Source organism: Pleurotus ostreatus, assembly GCF_014466165.1.
Source record: "Pleurotus ostreatus strain PC9 chromosome Unknown scaffold_7, whole genome shotgun sequence".
Taxonomy (NCBI): Eukaryota; Fungi; Basidiomycota; class Agaricomycetes; order Agaricales; family Pleurotaceae; genus Pleurotus; species Pleurotus ostreatus.
Genome location: NW_023503162.1, coordinates 1,462,438 through 1,481,816, shown reverse-complemented (window position 1 = coordinate 1,481,816; position 19,379 = coordinate 1,462,438). Strand labels below are relative to the sequence as shown.

Below are 19,379 nucleotides of genomic sequence, written 5' to 3'. Positions count from 1 at the left end.
GTATATGGTACAGCGAAGGGTATATATCGTGCAACAGGTAAGTTGATAATTGATAAGTAAATGATAAGTAAATCCTCGGTATGAACTATGAAAGATGAACGATATTTACAGAGAGAAAGCTATGGTTTACTTGGATTGGATGGTTGATGTGTTGAGGCAATACGTCTGATAACGTCCTTTTCCGCTTCCATGTGTTGTTTCAGCATTCCCTCTAATCTTTTCGATGATTCCACTTGGTTTGCCTGCCAAGATTTGAGAGTCTGATCAGCAGTTGCAGGACGTCTCGCAGAGGAAGGTCCTGGATCTTCAGCTGCACGCGAGGTGGTATACTGGTAGAAATCGAAGGTCGATGCTGGAAGGCGGCTCTTCGCTTTCGTATACGAGGACAGCGGCAATGGCGCCGGAGGTGGCACGTTCGCAATTGGTCGTTTCGGGTCGACCGCACCGATGGGTAGCGGCGAGCGCATCTCCGTGACATGCGGTGTCGAGTGGTTTCCTAGACGCATGAGATTCGGTCTACCAGGCGGTCTTGCCGTCATCATCGATATTGTCCTCGTCCGTGAATCAACGTAGAGATTACTGGGCCTACGGCCGTCATCCTCGTCGTCTTCATCCTCATCTTCGTCTTGTTCACTATCTTCGTCCGAAGATGACTCCAGGTCATCCATGGCATTAGGTTGAGCCTGTATACTATCAAAAAATGAGGTAGGGGATGATGGGGGAGGTGCGGAGTGTATTGACAAGGGCGTGGGTTCTGAGGGGATGCTGAGTGTCAATGGGGTTGATGGCGGGTGACCACGCCGTTCGACGATAGGATAGGGAGGTGTGACGGGTTCGGGGGCAAGGATTTCTGGTGGACGAGGGGGAGTAACCGACATGACTTGTTCGGACGTGCTGGCAGGGGAAGGTTCTCCTAGATCAAGGAACGACGATGATTGGCGGATAGCCGGTGGCCTGACCGCGTGTACGGCTTGATATAACGAGCGTGGGGGTGGTGAAAGAGGGTGGGCTGCCAGAGATGAAGAAACTCGAGGTGGGGGTGACATTGTTGAATACCGGGGTCCAGGGCTGTCGCTGGGCGTTGATGCTGAATGCAAATCATCGCTGCCTCTCCATGGTCGATTCAGGGATGACACGGCAGAATGATAGTCGTCGCCAGTTAGGGCATCTTGGAACGCAGAAACGGTAGGTGATGGCTGAGAATATTCAGACATGGACATTGACGGTCTACCGTCCGTAACGTGGGACAACATCGTAGAGGGTCTATTGCCTTCCTCCATATCACGGTCGTCGTCAGAATAATGCGACTCCGCAGTCTCTGCGTTCATGATGCTGCTTGTCGAAGAGGTGGGGTCCTGCTGTGTCGTACCAGTAGATGGCCTCGCAGCAAATATTGAGGATCCAGAGTGCATACTCAGATGGGAATGGGTTGCTGGAGGCGGGGTCATGACCATCAGACGGGTGGAGTCGTACGCTTCGGAGAGCTCTGGAGACGACAAAGTGCTTCGTACGTCAACGGTGTGCGCTCCATCCTGGGAGGAACCCCGATCCTTAGGAGCCGAGTCCGACTCCGCGAGATCAGTCTGGGACAACGAATACAGAGGGTTGATGATGTTCCGTCGAGGTGGAGGGGCTAACGGTGTCTGCGGACCAGCGGGAGTCTCAGCCCGCATAGGAAAGTAACTGGATCTTCGCGACGAAAGGTCAAGAGGGGAAGGGTGCCCACGCTTGGATGGACCACGGGGAGTAGAATGATCTGGAACTGCGTGTTCGGTTTCATCTTGAACTTCTATGAGCGGTTGGTTGATGATGCGCTGCCCGAGCGCACGCTTCATGCTTGGTGACTGCGTTCTGATTGGCGACCTAGGAGGACTGGTCATCCACGGCGAGTTGACACGCGAAGGACCTTCGGGCGACATGGAAAGTGTGGATATATCTGGCGTATTATCAAGCGAATGCCCCACCGCGGCATGAAGCAGTGCCTTTCGCCAGTTCTTATCTTCAGCATCCATAGACGAGTCGCCTGGACTCATGGGAGGAGGAAGTCTGTCAGCCAACATAGCTGCCCCCACCGAGTCTTGAACACCAAGGCCATGCAGCGCCGATGCTTGGACAGCAAACGGATACTTGGAAGAGGGCGGCGGTAGATCAACGGCATCCGTGGGATCAATGACATCGTCGACCTTGACTTGCTTGGGCTCTTCCTCTTTCCTGACAACCCTGGCTTTCATTTCCTGCTCTGCTTGCTTTGCGGCCGTCGCGAGGTCAGCCATCTTTTCTCGAACAACCACTACCCTAGCGGCGAGGTCTGGGGGCTTGTGCCCCGACAACGGCGATTGATGCAGCGGTACAGGGTTGGTTCGGGGATGATGGCGGGTGGCCAGTGTTACAGATTCACCAGTCGTTCGAAGGACGGGCGCGCGAGGGTCCAAAGTTGGCGTAGCATCAGGACTAGGAGGTTTCGATTTGCTCTTCCCGACCCTAAAAAGGTCCAGAAATGCGGGAGTATTCGCACGGGGGGCCTTTTTCTGGACTGTCTGAGCAAAGTCTGACGGCGTAGGCTTCGCGTGCGCAGGAGGCAGAAAATAGCTATTTTTCACCAGCAGACGCAGTCGATAGGAGACATCATCCCCATCAAACGCGTTGGCTTCGTCGGCTTCGGGATCATATGAAGAGATGGCGTGGTTCTCGATCTGTTCCGCCAAAGAACGTGGCGAAGGAGGGGACTCTGTTCCAGAAGCAGTAGAAGTAGAAGTCGACGGAGGATACAAAGAAGACGAGGTAGTAGAGAAACGGGTCCCGACGGAGTTCATTGAGTCTCTGACGTTGCTCCGCATGTTCTCTGGTCGCGAAAACGCAGAAGGGGGAGGGCGGGCAGTTGTATCAATGCGACTCAGAGCTGCTGCCTGCACAGCGGCTTTCTGCTGAAGAGAGGAAATGGAAGCGACCCTGGGTCAAGCCAAGGTATAATTGAGAACTAAGCAAACCCGACGCACCAATTTCGATTTGGGCAAGCCCGAGCCCATGCTCTCTGTATCGACTCTCGACTGCTCAGCTACAACCAAGGTATTGTCCTCCTCGTGATGAATATGCGAACTACCAGTTTCCACACCCTCTTCAAGCCCAATCCCATGCGCCCTGGGAACTAAGCGAACATTCATGGTTGGACTGGAAGTTGAGGAGGACGTGGAAGCCTGGGGGTAAGCCTGACGCAGCTCAGGCTTGAGTCTCCCGTCGTCTGATGGGTGATTTGAGCCATTGTCAAACATGGTTTTCGACCTCGAACGCGACCAGGAACGTTGGGTCAAGCTGTTGGCGCTGGGCACGGAGCGGAGGGAGGGCGGCGCGCCAAACACGTCGGGGTGGGCGGGCAGCGACGGCTGCGTCATGGCCTTCCTGGTGAGACCAACGTCGGGTGCGATGAGGGGAAGAAGGTGCTGTTCACAAAATTATTTGTGCCGAAATGATGCACATCGTGGGAACCATGTGGGTGGCATGCGCAGGGACGCGCCCTGGCGCTAGCCCGTTTCGTTTCCTGAACCAACAAGTCAGACGACCCAGGACAGAGAGAAAATGCTAAGCTTCCTGACAGAATGTGCGTCGACGACGCGACTCGACCGCCATCCCATCAAGCTGACTATCAGTGCCAACAGATCTCCCACAATCACCTGGGCTGCTCCCCAAATGGCAGCTCTTCGTCGCCGCGACAGCCGTCTTCAACGCCGTGCAGAACTTTGCGACGCTCAGCTTGACGCGGAGGGTGTATAACCGTGTCCCCCCCACGAATGGTACGCGTCGTGCGACTTCAAACCACGTAGACTCTGAATGCCGTCCAATTTCAGTGACTGCCCTGCAAGCGCGTACCTTTGCGGTCTGGACACTGACTTCGGCCGTGGTACGAGGATACGCGGCGTATCACCTTCAGGAAAAGATGTACGTTCTCGTGGTCTATGTGTTTTTCCATTCTGACTTCTTGCTTTGCAGCGTGTATGAAATGGCCTTCCTCACGTACGTGATCGCACTAGCGCACTTCGGGAGCGAGCACTTTATCTATAGGACCACCAAAATACCCGGGGGCGTGCTGGGCCCCTTCATCGTCGCATGTAGGTTTTTGTGTCTGTATTCGTATTTGGGTGCTTAAACTGGTTTGCAGCGACGTCCCTGATCTGGATGTACAAACAGTACGACTTCTACGTCAAGGCCTGAGTGCCGAGCAGTCAGCGGGCATGTAGGTTCCATTTTAGAGAGAATGACTCCCGGATTCCGTCTTCTCCGTTGTGGATTAATTGGGGCAATTGAATGTGATGTGAACTCTGTCAGCAGCACTTCCCAATATACCATCGTTGGTCCTCTGTACAGGGGATCGTGAACACTGATACGACACGTCTTAGCTTTGCAACTTCCAAGGAATCACGCCTCTCCGGCGGCCCGCAAGCCAGGACCCAGGAGAAAACTGGGAGTTCTCTGGTCTACATAGGGCTGATCGAGCGTCTTCTCTGCGTATTTGCACCTCGACAGGACACATCGTTTGTACGGTTGGCCGTGCGTCGCAAAATATAGGCGCATGTGTTGGCGGCCAGAAGCCTTTTCGATCGTTGTTGGACAGGTCGGACAGTAAGCTATTTATGAGCACGAGAGGCAAGCACGCGCGAACACGTTTGTTATGGCATAGAATCGGCGACAACTAGTGATACGGAGATGTTCCCTCTCTTGCTCTGGTGTCACCGTCGTTGCTACACCGCTGCACAACCATGTCTATCTACACCACCTCAGCGACGATGGTCTCGGCACCAGGCACCCCAACTTCACTGGTAACCGCGACTTCCACCGGGCGGACTACGGGGGCGGAGACGCTTGGAAAACGCCATCGGTTCGGCCCGTATCTGTATCTGTAGCCGTAGAGGAGGTCGTCTTTCGCAGGGCGTTGGGGGAGGCGGAGGTCGCTTCGGCTGCATATTCAAGTGTCGATCGTTAGTCTCCGAGGGATACGAGGGTGCAGATATATGAAAAGAGTGGAGAGGGACAAGGACGTACCCCTTGCCTCCAAAGGGGTAGGAGCAGGAGCAGCGGAGCTCAGGGTAGCCAAAGCGGCAGCCGTGGCGAGGATAGCGGTGGCGAATTGCATGCTGATTCGTGCTGAGGTGTTAGGTTAGAGAGGCTACTGGTCAGTCAGTGAGAAGAGAGAGTATAACGTACGACTTGGGGATCGCTGAGAGCTAGTGGTAAACAGAGCATTATGGACTTCTTTATATCGTTGCCTACAAATGAGTAAGAGCACGAAGCGTCTGGCTGGGTAGTTGCTGTCGCTAGATGCTCGGCAGCGCTTGACCTTCGACGCCCAGGCTCCCCTTCAGAGAAGGTGGCTTCTAGTAGGGCAAGTTGCGATTCGAGTGTGATTTTTGCTAGAGGCATCCCGGAGAAGGAAGATGCAGCATAGCATGCAAGGTGTCGAGTAGGTATACTCGGCGCTAGGTGCTGAACGGTCCAACGAAGGCAACAGTCGACGTCCAGCAGGAGGAGATCTGGGCATAAATTGGAGCCTGTTCGACGCTATGCACGTAGGAGTCGTGTCTCGAGATCTCCAGCACTTGAAATGGATGAGGTATGGCCGAGATTGAAGTTGGAACGATGCAGACTTTTGGGATAGCTTAGAAAAGCAAAAGTAGAGCAGCCGTCGAGTACCTAGCAGCCCCCCGATATGGCCTTCGACGACGGAGCCCATTAACGAAGACCGGAAGATATGCAATTCGCTTCAGTTGAAGGGTTTAATAGATAGAGAAGAAACCCGATTCCAGGAATAACTGCGCTGCGCATACTAGGTGCATTGGTCAGATTCGCGTTGAATAGCATTCGGCGAGCCCGTTGGGGAAGATCTTGAAGGGGGTCTGCTGGTGGCCTAAGTCAGTTGAATGATCGTAGAAGATAGAGTGTTTTGCGATAGCCCAGAAAATAAAGCTCCCGAATTCCGAGATTTGAGTTCGATCATTATTGTGTGAGATAAGATCACTGGAATCCTTGAACTCTGATGAGCTTGACGCGTTTGTCCTTGTAACCTCACGACCACAGCGCGCCGCACCCGGACGAACTAATAAGTATCAGTGATAAGCAGCAAAATGGCGTCCTGGGATTCATTTGTGACGATAGCCAGCTATATCTCGCTCGAGGACATCGTGAGGCCTCCAAAGAAGGGTACGTCCGCATCTCAGCCGCTTTCTCATCATCCAATTACCCAGCGATGTAGATGTAGAAAGCAAACATGCTACCCACGTCCTGGGACTGGTCGCGGACGCTCGGGGGAAAGGATACGATTCAGTCTGCCTCCCGCTGACGACGCAAAAGTGGAAAGAACGGTGGGCAGGGATGTGTCTCGCCCCGGAACGAGGCACCCCCGGGCCCGACGAGGAGCGAAATGCGACACCGAGCGACGGGATGGCAGGTGCCGTGGAGGACCCGCAGATCGGCAAGGTGGCGGAGGAGTGGAGACAGAAGCCTGCATTCACGCTCGACGAGGTCACTGTTACGCGATTGGACGAGGCCGAGGGGACGACGGTCATGATCTCGGACTGGCTGGAGGTCGATGGGCCAGATGATTGGATCAGGCATGACGCTGAGATCGTAAGCTCCTTGTCTTTTCAGTCTCACTGCTCTAACGTGTCATTGAATTATGATAGGCACTACAACAAGAGCTGGCGTATGCATCGTACTTGAATATCCACACCGCGATACTCCCCCCTCCCCGCACCCGGGCACACGTTGCGTCGTACGGCCGCATCGTGCAAGCGTGTCTCAAGAAGACACCGTACATGCAGCTCGCGATACGTCTCCCCATATACAACCCCTACGCAAATGGGGGGCAGGATGTCATTACATCCAAGGGCGACGGCGTGTCCTCGAACCCCGGGACCCCGCGTCTCGTCGTCTCAGACGTCGCGAATGCGTCGGTGGAGCCGTTCCAGGCAGATCTAAATGAGACGTGGGAGATGTGGGATGTCATTCGGTCGATATGCGATTACGACCCGCGTTTGGTTCTCAGTGAGTCCTACGTGCACCTGCGGAATGTCTACTAAGGTGTGTGGTAGTGCTTGATTTGACGCCGCTGCCTTTCCCCACCGCCACGGAGGCACTCCTTAAATGGAACGCCGAACCGGTGAAATACCTCTTCCTCCCCTCCTCGACGTTCATCGCAAATATGAAAGGGTACCCCGTCCTCCCCAAAGCAACGCAGTCTTTCATCCGCGAAATGATGGCGGCAGGTGTCATTCCCTCCACCCATCATTCAAGCATACTGAACACGCATACGTTTAGTAGCATCGACCCACGATCGTGCTCGCTGATACAACGAAGGGGCGACATCATAAGGGCGGGGAGGCGGTATATGCGCAGTATGTAAGGCATCTGGAGAAGACGAGCCCGCATGTTATTGCGGCGAAGAAGGCGGGGACGGTGGAGCATTTTGCGCAGGGGTATCAGGATTATCTGCAGGCCCCGTTACAGGTGCGTGATTCAGTTCAATGTCTCCGGTAAGGTAACGTTGTGTAATCGGGCCCAATGGGTTTAGCCGTTGATGGATAATTTGCAAAGTACGACGTACCAGACGTTCGAGCAGGATCCTGTGAAGTACAGAAATTACGAAGAGGTGTGTAATGACATCGCCCTATCCGTGGATCGTTTATATCTGAGCGTTCGAACAGGCTATGTACCAGGCATTGATGGACTGGTCGACTAACGACGCAGTGTGAGTCTTGCCCCTTGGGATGATTAGTAGAAGTCGTGCGGCTCACCATCATCTAGGATATTCTGTATCGCTGGAGCCGGCCGCGGCCCCATAGTCCAACGATGTTTGAACGCAATCGACCGTTCACACAAAGCGGCATCAGTATATGCCGTAGAGAAGAACCCAAACGCGTTTGTGACGTGAGTCTACCACTCCTCACCTCCCCCTGTCTGGTGACTGACTTATCCGCCTGCCTCCTTACGAACCAGGCTTCAATCACGGCAGAAGAACGAATGGGGCGATAGAGTTAACTTGGTCTTTGGGGACATGCGGCATATCGACGTGCCCGAGAAAGCCGATATTCTGGTCAGCGAGCTGCTGGGGTCCTTTGGCGACAACGAGCTTAGCCCGGAGTGCCTAGACGGTGCAATGAGGTTCTTGAAGCGTACGTCCCAGTCATCACATTTCCCATTGCCTCGTGTGGGGGTTGACTCACGAATGTGAATGTGAACTGTGAATGTCACTATAGCGAGCGGAATATCTATACCCTCGTCGTACACCGCGCACCTTGCGCCGCTGTCGTCTTCGAAGCTGTTCAACGAAGCTAGGTCGGGGAAGGATGAGAAGCACCTGGAGACGCCGTATGTCGTGATGTTCCAGGCGATCAATATCCTGAGCGGGGACGATGGTGGGAAGAGTGGCATGTGTGGCCCGAAGATCCAGGAGTGCTGGGAGTTCGTTCACCCGAGGCGAGACGCGGTCGTTGGGCCTAACGGTGAGATTCCTCTTCCTTCCTTCCCTGCAAGGACAATGGGATTGAGCGAGGAACGTAGGATTGCCGCTTACCAACAGTCACAACGCACGGTCTGCCAAGCTTGTATACCACATTCCTCAAGCTGGTGTTATTCAGTGAGTGGCTGTTGAGTGTATTGTAATTGTGACGAGGTTTTGACGGTTTCCTAGTGGATTTGCTGGATACTTTGAAGCGGTCTTGTATGGGACGGTTGGCTTGAGCATCCATCCAGATCGGAAAGACAAGATATCGAAGGATATGCTAAGTTGGTTTCCTCTATTTTTCCCGTTGAAGGTGTGTCTTTGTTGCTGTAATTCGTTGACAAGACCGAGGTTTTAATTTGTCATATTTATGCTTAGGAACCGATGTACCTCCCAAATGATGCTGAGTTGCATGTATCTCTGTGGCGACTCACAGACAAGCGCCAGGTGTGGTATGAATGGCACGCCGAAGCATTCCTCTATTTGTCTGCCGGTCCAGACGGCAAACGGGACTCCATCGGTTCGCTGCGATCGTCTCCCCAGATTACAGCAGCGACTTCGATTACGAGGAGGGCCAGTGCTGGCGGTTTGCATCTCGTGACATCGCCGCCAATGGGAGGAATGATGAACGTCGCGAGTCCGTTAATCGACGCTGTGGATATTCCGCCACTGGAGAGGGAGGAAAAGAACTTCGGTGGCGTGGACAATTCGAAGGATATGGGCGGGATTGTGAAGATTGGGCAGACGAGTTTGCATAATCCGGGCGGGAGAAGTAGCTGGATTGGGCTTTGAACGCGGTGAATGATCAAGGAAAGTGGCGACTGGAACCAAGTGACTTGGTCGCTCTAAAGGACAGGCGGAGAAACGAGTATTGCTGCCGCTTCTAGGTTTCGCAGGGGCAGCTGTCTGCATGCCAGATGCCATGGTCGGAGGCGTTGGTATGTAGCAGGGCTATAAAAATGTAGTGTGATGCTTGGTGGCATCGGTTATCCTTATATGATTCCCTTCGTGTCATTACACTGGTTTTCCGTTGACCTGCTTCACGCATGCTGTGGATCCATGACATTGCTATCCTTAGCCACCATCAATCTTGCCTGCCAACAGGTGGAGCAAACAACATGTAAGGTGATCGTGATACTCTTCCAGCCTGTTGAGGGAATCAGTCTGGGTATCTCTGGTTGGGCAGCTTCAAGACTGTGCGTTTGGGCAATCATCCCGACGCTTTGCGAGCGCAGAGTCGGTGCCCAGCCCTGCCCAGCCGGTCGTTTCACTGGAAAAAGGCAAGCGATGTACTTCCGCGGTAAATGAATTCAAGCTCCGACTCTCGGCCAACCCCAATGCGGCGAAATGGAAGGCAATATAAATAAGAAGCTGCGTCTCATTTTCAAGCTATCCCGCCTCTTTCTTTCTTCCTCTCATCTCGCCCGTTCACACCGTCGAGTACTTAAAACTCGCCTGTCGCTCGCTCGCACATTCGTTCTTTGAAAGGAATTCTTTAGTGTCAACCATGAAGTCCTGCTTTGCCGCCATTGCCCTCCTCTCGGTCGTTCCTGGTATCCTTGGCTTGATGATCAACACGCCGTGAGTCCTTCGGAGTTATCTCGTGAAGGGCGAGAGAATAATCCTCTGTCCTGATTATAGAGTGGGCGTTGTCCAGTGCCGTGAGTCGCGAAATGTCGCGCTGTCACGCTGCCGATATGCTTATCTATTTGATAGAGCCAATCCTACTGAACTGGCAAGACGGGCAAACACCCTACTTCCTCTCAATTATCCCCGGTATGTCCTATGCTCGTTATCGAAGATCCGTTGCTGATATTTGGTAGGCGGTCAACCCAATGCTGCTGCGGTAAGAAGCCAACCGAGTAAAGGCGATTAGAGTATGCCATACTTACCTCTCTCCGTAGCTCGAGCAGTTCCCATCTACTGATGCGACCTCCTTCACTTGGACGCCTAAGGAAGCGGGTTCAGTGTAAGTCGGTGAATATTATTGCTTCGTGTGATACTCAAACGTCGACTGCAGCACCATTCAACTTCGTGATTCCACAGGAACGACTGCTTATACCGACATCGTTAATATCTCTGGGTCGACCACACCGTGAGTGCTTTCTTATGCACCATATTCCGGCGTGTTGATCATTATACTTTGTAGATGTGCAAGTGGCAGTTCGTCGGTCGCTGGTTCTACTGGTGCCGCTACTGGTGCTCCTGGCAGTAGCACCCCCGCTACTAGCGCCCCGGCAGCCACCAGCCCACAATCTAGCAGGTATTTAACGGAACATTGCATCATTGACGGGTTTTGTTATTAAATGCTGTCTGTTAGTGGCGCATCGTCCTCCCCTGCATCCCCAGCTTCGGGGTCATCCACTGGGTCTGTTCGACCTTCGTCGGCTTCTGTTTCGGCTACTCCTTCCTCCGGCGCTGCCGCAGCATCTGGGAGCAACGCGGCTAGTCGTCTCAACGATGGTGCTTTCGGTCTCGCTGGACTCCTTGGCTTCATCGGTGCCGCTGCCTTGTTGTAAATTGACAGGTGTTGCATTTATGTACTAGCAGTTTCAAGGTTCCATGGACTCTTCATTTCTTTCTTGATAATGTCACCAACTACCTACCTGTTTGTCATGATACCTATACACTATCATTAATATTGGAACACCCTAACCAGGATTCTGGTATTTTCTCTCGATGGCACCGCGTATATGTCAAAGTTTGGATTTGTCTGCTATAAACGCGTCACAGTCTGTCACCATGAGAAATCTTACGCGGGACTTTTTGTCCAGGGTCGCGTTGCACACCATTTTAGGTGGGCCTCGTGTTCCTTGTGGTCCGAACTTCCTTTCACTCTTGATACCAACAGTCTCGTGAGTCAAGAAGGACAAAGTCCAGCGATTTATTCTGCGCACGCGCACGACCACTCACATTCCTTTCTTCTTTGACTATCTATATAACCCTCCGGTTCACCAGCTCGAAGCGAACACTTTTTATCATCTCTAATTATTTCCTACGATATGTCCGAGGCGGACGTGCAAGCTAGCGCCGCGACCATCGAGTCGCCCACCATCAACGGAGGAGGGGAGAATGGGTTGTCGAAGAAGCCCTTGGAAGAGGCGGACACGTCGGATGTTCCCATCGCGTCGGGAGGAACGGAGGGAAAGGGAGCAAACGGGATACTCGAAGCTGCTCTCACTGAAGGCAAAGAGGCCTTATCGGAAGTCGTGAGTGCTGCTACGAAGGTGGCGAACGGGGTGAACGGAGACCTTGGGAACGTTGTATGTGTTTGCGACTTCGTTGCGGGTGCCTTTGATAGTTGACCTCGCGCTTTCTTAGGCTGTGAATGGACTGCTTGTCGACGCGAAGGACGTCGAAGTCAAGGTCGAAGAAGCTGAAGACGTCTCCCTAAGCAAGAATGAGGAACCCGTAAGTGTTCCCGAGCCCAATGGTACTGAGGCCGACAGTGGCAAGGACGCTGCTGCTGACGTTGTCAAGCCTGAGGAGGTGAGAACAATCGTATTCACGGCCATGCTCAGCACGCTAACATCGTATGCTACTTATGATAGAACTCTGAGGTAGTACCAGTTGCGGACGCGACTGAGACAGTCCTCTCCAAGGCAGGCGAACCTGTCACTGAAGCGGTCCCCGAGGTCGAACAAACGGTCGTTGCAACGTCGAGCCCCACAGAGGAGCCTACTCAGGCCATCAAGGTCGAGGACATTGACGAAGCCACTCAGGTACCGACTGTCGAGGCAAGCGAGCCAGTAACAGTCGTAGATGTACCAGAAGAGAAGACCATCACACCAACTGTAGAAGAGACCGCACCGGTTGTCGAAGAAACTACACCAAGCGTCGTGGTCGATGCAACTGAAGCCGTGCCCTTAGCGCAGACACCTGCTCCCAACGAGGTCGTGGAGGCCCCCATCACAGTCGAGGAGCCTGTGGCAAATATCCCAACTCCTCAGGTATATCATTTAGTCATTGACGCATCATAACGTATACTTAACTACAACAGGTCATCGCCGAAGACATCCCTGCCGAAGACACAAAGCCTGCGGAGGAATCCCAGCCCGCTCTATCTACTCCAGCAGAGCCAGAGGCCCAAGTAGTGCCCGAGGCCGTAACTGCACCTATCGAAGCCGTGTCTATCACTATCACTGATGCCGAGGCTGCACCAGAAGCCCCAATCCCCGAAGCCAAAGAAGTCCCACCCATCCCCGATTCCGCGCTAGAAGCTGTTACCGTGGCTGCGGTGAAGCCTGTTGAAATTGAGGCACCGGTCGAGCAGGAGCCGAATGAGGAAGTAGCTCCCCCTATTGTGGACGAACCCGCCCCAGAATCGGCAGAAGAGGCATCGACCAAGCCTGATGTGGTCGAGGTTATCCAGGAGGCAGAATCTGTCCATGTCGCGACACCTAAGGCTGCCCCTGTCGAAACGGTTGCTGAGGAAGTCGGGCTGGTTGTTGAAGAACCAAAGATAGTCGCCGAAGCCCCGCTTGTGGTTGAGGCTACCCCTGCCGAAGAGCCTTCGACCGTAGTTGCCGCTGAGGAACCCGTGGAGCCCACTAAGGAGCACGTCGAAAAGGTCGACATGGCTGAAGAAGTACCCGCCGTCGAGGAGTTGAAGCCTGCCGATGTGTTTGAGCCAATCGCTCCAGTCGTTGCAGAAGTCGTCCAGGCCACACCAGACCTGGTTGAAGAAGAGGTCAAGCCAGCGGTTGAGGAGACAGAGCCTGTTGAAGACGCCAAGCCAGTTGTAGAGGAGAAAGCCGTAGTCGAGGAAGACGCCCCAGTCGTTTCGGACGAGGTGAAGGCTGAAGAGGCGACACCGGTTTCGGAAGAGAAGCTTGTCGAGGAACCTGTGGAGGCGACACCCATTGTTGAAGATGAAACCCCCGTTGTCCAAGACGTGATCCCTGAGGTCGTCAAGGAGGCCCCAGTTGTCGAGGAGATACCAGTTGTCGAGGAGATACCAGTTGTCGAGGAAAAGGAACCAGTCGTTGTGGACGAAGAACCGATTGTCAAGGAGGAACCGTCCGTACCGGAAGCTGAGGTTATTGAGGAGGCGAAGCCACTTGTGCAAGATGAGACGACAGTTATTGAGGAGAAGCTAGCTGTGGAGGAGGCGAAACCACCTATTCAGGAGGAAGTTGAAGCCGTCGAGGAACCGGCTGTCCAGGAGGAACCTCCCGTCCAAGTAGCGACGGCCGCCGAGGAAGAGACGCCACTTGCCCAATCGATTGTCGTACCAGAGCCAGATCCAGTCGTTGAAAACCTGGAGCCCGCTCAGGAGGAACCGAAAGCGGTCGACGACGTGACGCCAGTGGAGGAAGCCGAACCAGCCAAACCAACCGAAGATCTCAAGGTCGAAGAGGCAACCGAAGATGTGAGGCCTTTGGATGCGGTGGTATCTGACAACGATGCCTCAGGACCCGTGCTCAACGTCGAGGAAGAGCCCAAGCCGACCCCAGAGGAGAACGCACTGTCGAGGCAGCAAACGTGGAGGACACGAAGTCAGTGGAAGAAGAGGCGATACCGGCCGTCGAGCATATCCCAGCAAAGGCCACTCCTCTTGTCGAGAGCCCACCAGTTGCAGAAGCACCGGTCGCTCCAAAGACCGTCGAGGAAGAGCCTGAACCTGTGAAGGTGGATGTCACGCCTGTCGTTGTTGAATCTGTTCCAGAGGCCGACGCAATCCTTTCACCGCCAACGGAAACAACGGCGGAGGATGTTGAGCCTGCGGTTCATATAGCCGAATCCCTACCCGTGCCGGAACCAGAGCCCACTGAGTTGGCTCCCTCTGTAAATTCGGTCGAGACCGAAGACTTGGTTGCGGTAGTTGCCGCAGACGAAGATATCAAGCCCATAAACGAAGAGTCGGCTGTGGTGACGGAGGTCGAGGACGTACCAACTTCAGAAGAAGCTGAGCCAATCCAGAAGGAAGTTGAAGTTGTCGAGGAGGACGTGAAGGCTCCTGAGCCGGAGGTTTTGCTTGCCACGCCCGCTACCATCGCCGTAGAGGAAACTGCGCAAGACACTCCTGAGGAACAAGCACCCCTTGTGGAAGAGATCAAGTTGGAGGCAAGTGCCGAAGAGAAGGCATTGGCCGAGGTCGACGTTCCAACTGAAGCAGACGTTGAAGTTGCCGCTGCTAACGAGACGAAGCCTGAAATCATCGCAGAACAGGTTGCCCTATCTGAGCCTGCTCTAGCCTCTGAAGAATCAACGGATTCATCTAGCCTCATTCCCAATGTTGACTCTGCCGCAAGTGACCCCGAGGTTGAAGAGTCCGTCGTAGTCCCCATCGAAGAAGAAATGGTATTTGCTCCTCGGGAAGAAGAGGTCAAATCTCCTAAGGAAAAGCGTAGCTCCAGTATTGACGTGGTACGCGAAGCATCTCTCGAGGAGACGACCGTGGACGCCGTTTCCCCTCCTACTGATTCGTCGGACGCTGACACTTCTGCGCCGTCGGAGCCTCCCATTGTTATCGTCGACGAGCCGGCAGTCTCTGTGGAAGAAGTTCCCAGCACATCAGAAGTCGCCAGCGACCCAATCGAGCGCCCGAAATCACCTTGGACTCCTTCGTACAGTGTGATGCAAGTTGGCTCTGGTGTGGAAGTTGTTGACCAAGTCAGTGAGGAAGACCCTCCTGCGGGCGACCTCACAAGCACTGTGGCACCTAAAGCAGAAGTATCAGAGGTAGGTTTACCCACACTTTTATTCGTTTATATCGTAATATGCTAAACATGGCGAACTCAGCCGGAACGACCAAGTTCAACGTGGACGCCATCGTATTCTACCACCAGCCAAGGAAGTCGCTCCCCATCTCCGCTACCCGATGTTGAGCAGCCAGCAACGGAACCATTGTCGGAAGTCACTGCCGTGGAGGATATTCCGACCGTTGTAGAAACGAAGAGCCAACTTTTAGCAGATGTGGCTGAGCCGCCGTCTATCTTGATTACTTCCCAACCTCAGTCCGACGAAGCTGAAGCACCTCCTGCCTTGGAAGTTGAGACAAAGGTCAGTGGACTTGTTGCAGTTTGTCTGTAACATGCTAAGGTGCCGCTCGATGTACAGGTCGAGCAAGATATTCCGGAACGCCCTAAGTCACCCTGGACGCCCTCCTACTCTGTCACTACCCAAGGTAGCCCGCTGGTCGAGTCTGCAGAGCTCCCGCACCCGCCCATCGAGTCCGATACCACACCCGCCATTATCGATGATGTCTCTTCGCCAGCCCCTCCGCCTATTGTCGAAGTAGTGGAGCTCCCAGTACCTGAAGTTGCCGAGTCAATAGCAGTAGCACCCCAGCCCATCAACGTCGAACCAGTCTCTTCACATGAGGAAGACGAAGCCACGACTGTTGAGCCAGTGCTCGATGCGGAACCTTCATCTGTCCTGGGCTCTTCTACGGATGAACCCGAGGCAGTTCAACGTACTGTCTCTCCTTCTCTTCATGTCACCCTCGCAGATTTCTCAGAAACATCGGTGGATGCTGAGCAGGCGCCTTCTGTTCCAGAGGTATGCAATCTTGAAGTATGCATCTAGATTAACCTAATGTCGCACCACAGATCCTATCTACGCCACTTTCTCGTAGCAAATCTACAGACAGCTTAACACCTGATGACATTCCGGAGAGGCCCAAGTCTCCTTGGACGCCTTCGTACTCAGTTACTTCACAAGGCAGTCCAAATCTAGCTCCTCAAGTCCTGACGGAGGAACCACCAACCATTGCAGTTGAAACATCCACTGATGCTGAGAGTTTACCAACGGTTGAAGACACTGCACAACCCTCAGTAGATCCTTTACCAGTCGAGGTTAGTTGCGTTCGTGCTTCCCGGGAGGTGTGGCTAAGATGCGTTTAGGCTATCGTCGCGCCAGTACCTGAGCGCCCCAAGTCACCCTGGACGCCATCGTATTCAGTCACTCGACAAGGTTCTACACCACCCTCACCTCAACCCGCTCCAACAGAGCTCGTGGTGGTGCGTACCCACATTGCGTTCCTAATTGCTTGGATTTCGATGACTTATATTTACCTGCAGAATGCGGATATCGATGCCCAGTCTGACATTGCTGCCGCAAGTTTAGCTACAGAAGGACCATCAAGCCCGCGATCAACCTTGGTGGATTTGGATTCGGACACATTCTCGGACGTTTCCGATCAGCGTATCCCAGATAGCGAAGAAACCCAACCCGCAGTCGTGCAGACCGACGTTGACAATCTTCAAGACGTCGAAGCATCTAGCCAAACACCTGTGCTGTCAAGTGCGCAACTAGCGGAAGAGACGGTAACTACACCTACGGAAGAAGTGCTCGAGCCCTCAGTGACGATCACTGTTGATGAACCTGTTGTTGAGTCAAACCCACAAACACCTCGGAACGAGCCGTCAGAAGAGCCGCAAGCTTTCCCTGCAAGTACCAAGTAAGTTCCTTTGTTATACTGCATTTTGTCCGTCTAACACACCCCTCTAGGCCTAGTGTGTCAAGGCTGGATACCTCTGGCGAATCGCATGAGTTGGATACATCATCAACTTTAGAGACGCCCGCCCAGTCTCGAAAGCGGTTGGAATCTACTGCCTCTTCTCGGTTCTTCCCCGGTGGATGGTTCTCAACATCTCCAACAATTGGAGGCAGAACTTCACTGGAGAACGCTCAAGGCGAATTCTCCGCTCTGAAATCGCCGATCGATATGGCAGGTACCACCGCTCCTGCCACTACACCAGTTGATGGCCTCGCCGAGGACGAAGAGAGGAAATCTCGTTGGTGTACAATCATGTAAACCGCATTTACGACCTTTACGAATATCTACGAATATCTCCACCCCACTTCCATTTGGTATAACTATTCTAGTTTTCACATATTTTCTTGGAAACCACCCATACCTCCCATACCTCTATGCATTCAGCCTCATCAGAGTGATATATCCCCACAATATTACTTGATTTCATCTACTTTGGTGACCACAGGTGAATAGATTTCGAAGGGATTGATTCTGTGGAGAGCCCGATTAGGGCAACAAGCACTTCAATAGGTGTTCTGACCATGGTGTCAGGAGACTGACCAACCCGTCCAGCAACTCACACCGTTGCCACGATCAAGAACGAGATCCTAGTAGCTGCCTGGCAGATATATAGAGCCTGAAGGGCAACCACGACAATAAGACACAAAACTTCACATTCACTAAAGCTACACATGGGTATGACGATGAGAAATGCCAAATCTGCGGAAATGGCCGTTGATCTACTGTCGCACGAAAGTAGTCATGCCTTGCACGTTGAAAGCACCTGTAGAAAGAGCCGGGCACCAGTGAGTATAAGGGATGGGCTTGGTTTCGATGAATTGCACTGACTCAGCTTGAGGTTGGCCTTCTGGGCGGTTGCAGCGACTCCCAACTTCTGGATAGTTTGAGCTTTCCCCGGAGCATTGAGAGCCAGAACGTCGATGGTCGTGGCATTTGCCGCTAGCACATACATGAAGCTAGGTTCAGGAGAATTAATGTCCATGAACGACAATGTGAAGACCGATCACTGACTCATTATTTCCAACCGTGACGATGTCGTTGTCAATCGTTGCGGTACCTTGTCCTTGGGCATATTGCTATGTTACAAACACGATCACGATCAGCGGGTTTCGATCGCGAGCCAACTGTGATGCGAACCTTGACGATTGTTCCCGTGAGGTTGTCGTCAACATTGACTTCGGTAACAATGGAGGTCCCGATGTCAGTGAGGTAGAAGTTTCCTGTCTTCTTGCTGAAGCTCGACCAGCAGGTCGCGGACTGTCCGTCGATCTTTACAGCAGAGCTAGCGTTACCACCGAAGTCGAAGATATCGAATCCAAGGCCAGCGTCCGTGGCGAGGATGGCGTTCTTTCCGGGGATAACCGTCATAGAGAATGGCAACAGACCACCATCAGCGGGGTCGATCTTTTGGAAGTCGTCCGAGAGGGAACCATCCTGTTGAACAGCCCACGCGGCGAGGAAGCCCGGAGTTGGGGGAACACCTTTAACGGAGGCGACCAAGGTTTGACCGTCCTCTGAAAAGACGATGTGGCTTACCGAGCCAGCCGGACCGGTGGCAGGCGTCGTCTGATTCAAGTTCAACGCACGATTCGTGTTGGCCAAAGATACCAGTCCTCTTTGCTTGTCAACGGCAAAGCAGCTTGCCAAAGTCATGATTAGCTACGTCGGGAACGGTAATGATGTAGTGTTCTTACTTCACACCGTTGATGGCGCCGCCATTGAGTGCGCAGAGTTGCGATCCATCTTTGTTGAAGGCCAGAGAGACGGGGAACTCGCCCCCGCTGCCAACGGGTGCGCCGATCACTTGGAGATTGGTAGGATCATTCGGGTCAATCGTGAACAAAGAAAGCGTATTGGATCCAGGCTAAAAGCAGAGCCAAATGTTAATCTTTATCATGGATAGTTGTGGAAGTGAAGGGATGTACGTTGACGGTAGCAAGCACATTCGCTGCTGACGAGGCCTTGATGGCACCTTGGGTGAATAGAGGATCGGGTCCATTGGGGTCTGTGATACCGTGTTCACCTAGTCCCCCAGTTCCTATGGCTCTTCGCAGTGTCTATGAAATACTGAGTTTAAGTTCTAGCTGGCCGTATGGGGCTAACTTACGAGTTTGCCATCGTTGCCAATGTCAGCGGCAACAATGAAGTTTCCGTCGGGTTCATTGGTAATGACTGCCTCATTAGTTAGTCATGTTACTGGGGCTCATCGGACATGTACTTACAGTATGCCGCACCAGCAGCGACGCCAGAGGCATTCCCCATTTGCTTCCGGTTCGAGTTCTTGCGTGTCTGTCTCGAGTCCAGAGGTCGAGCCGAGACAGAAACCAATACGAGGGAGAGAAGCACGGATGCAATTGAAAGCTTCATTGTGTAGCGTGGAGTGAGGTT

At 53.3% G+C, this 19,379-nt stretch overlaps 6 protein-coding genes across 6 annotated transcripts; 3 read left to right on the top strand and 3 right to left on the bottom strand.

The window, feature by feature from the left end:
• Window positions 1–119: 119 nt before the first annotated feature.
• Window positions 120–3,389, bottom strand: PC9H_009710 (uncharacterized protein; the record flags this gene model as incomplete). The annotated part of the gene is made up of 2 exons (XM_036779208.1): window positions 120–2,924; window positions 2,997–3,389. 2 exons carry the CDS (start codon window positions 3,387–3,389, stop codon window positions 120–122), a joined length of 3,198 nt encoding a protein of 1,065 aa, XP_036628597.1.
• Window positions 3,390–3,573: 184 nt separating this feature from the next.
• ERG28 (ergosterol biosynthesis protein) lies at window positions 3,574–4,206 on the top strand (the record flags this gene model as incomplete). Its single annotated transcript, XM_036779207.1, has 5 exons — window positions 3,574–3,595; window positions 3,654–3,788; window positions 3,843–3,933; window positions 3,985–4,103; window positions 4,154–4,206. The coding sequence occupies 5 exons, from the start codon at window positions 3,574–3,576 to the stop codon at window positions 4,204–4,206; spliced, it is 420 nt and encodes a 139-aa protein (XP_036628596.1).
• A 630-nt stretch (window positions 4,207–4,836) lies between these two features.
• Window positions 4,837–5,125, bottom strand: PC9H_009708 (uncharacterized protein; the record flags this gene model as incomplete). Its single annotated transcript, XM_036779206.1, has 2 exons — window positions 4,837–4,949; window positions 5,035–5,125. The coding sequence occupies 2 exons, from the start codon at window positions 5,123–5,125 to the stop codon at window positions 4,837–4,839; spliced, it is 204 nt and encodes a 67-aa protein (XP_036628595.1).
• Window positions 5,126–6,113: 988 nt separating this feature from the next.
• On the top strand, window positions 6,114–11,007 carry SKB1 (methyltransferase protein; the record flags this gene model as incomplete). Its single annotated transcript, XM_036779205.1, has 21 exons — window positions 6,114–6,189; window positions 6,242–6,615; window positions 6,672–7,032; window positions 7,080–7,255; window positions 7,309–7,494; window positions 7,559–7,636; window positions 7,692–7,735; window positions 7,792–7,914; window positions 7,984–8,159; window positions 8,244–8,489; window positions 8,548–8,623; window positions 8,678–8,801; window positions 8,867–9,021; window positions 9,857–10,069; window positions 10,130–10,149; window positions 10,205–10,264; window positions 10,312–10,334; window positions 10,393–10,457; window positions 10,509–10,583; window positions 10,638–10,751; window positions 10,809–11,007. The coding sequence occupies 21 exons, from the start codon at window positions 6,114–6,116 to the stop codon at window positions 11,005–11,007; spliced, it is 2,964 nt and encodes a 987-aa protein (XP_036628594.1).
• A 483-nt stretch (window positions 11,008–11,490) lies between these two features.
• PC9H_009706 (uncharacterized protein) lies at window positions 11,491–17,249 on the top strand (the record flags this gene model as incomplete). Its single annotated transcript, XM_036779204.1, has 11 exons — window positions 11,491–11,751; window positions 11,810–11,977; window positions 12,040–12,438; window positions 12,489–13,986; window positions 14,031–15,172; window positions 15,233–15,493; window positions 15,551–15,991; window positions 16,042–16,287; window positions 16,336–16,452; window positions 16,513–16,892; window positions 16,943–17,249. The coding sequence occupies 11 exons, from the start codon at window positions 11,491–11,493 to the stop codon at window positions 17,247–17,249; spliced, it is 5,220 nt and encodes a 1,739-aa protein (XP_036628593.1).
• Window positions 17,250–17,710: 461 nt separating this feature from the next.
• Window positions 17,711–19,358, bottom strand: PC9H_009705 (uncharacterized protein; the record flags this gene model as incomplete). The annotated part of the gene is made up of 8 exons (XM_036779203.1): window positions 17,711–17,754; window positions 17,820–17,947; window positions 18,003–18,067; window positions 18,129–18,630; window positions 18,686–18,855; window positions 18,917–19,048; window positions 19,099–19,163; window positions 19,214–19,358. The coding sequence occupies 8 exons, from the start codon at window positions 19,356–19,358 to the stop codon at window positions 17,711–17,713; spliced, it is 1,251 nt and encodes a 416-aa protein (XP_036628592.1).
• Window positions 19,359–19,379: the final 21 nt, after the last annotated feature.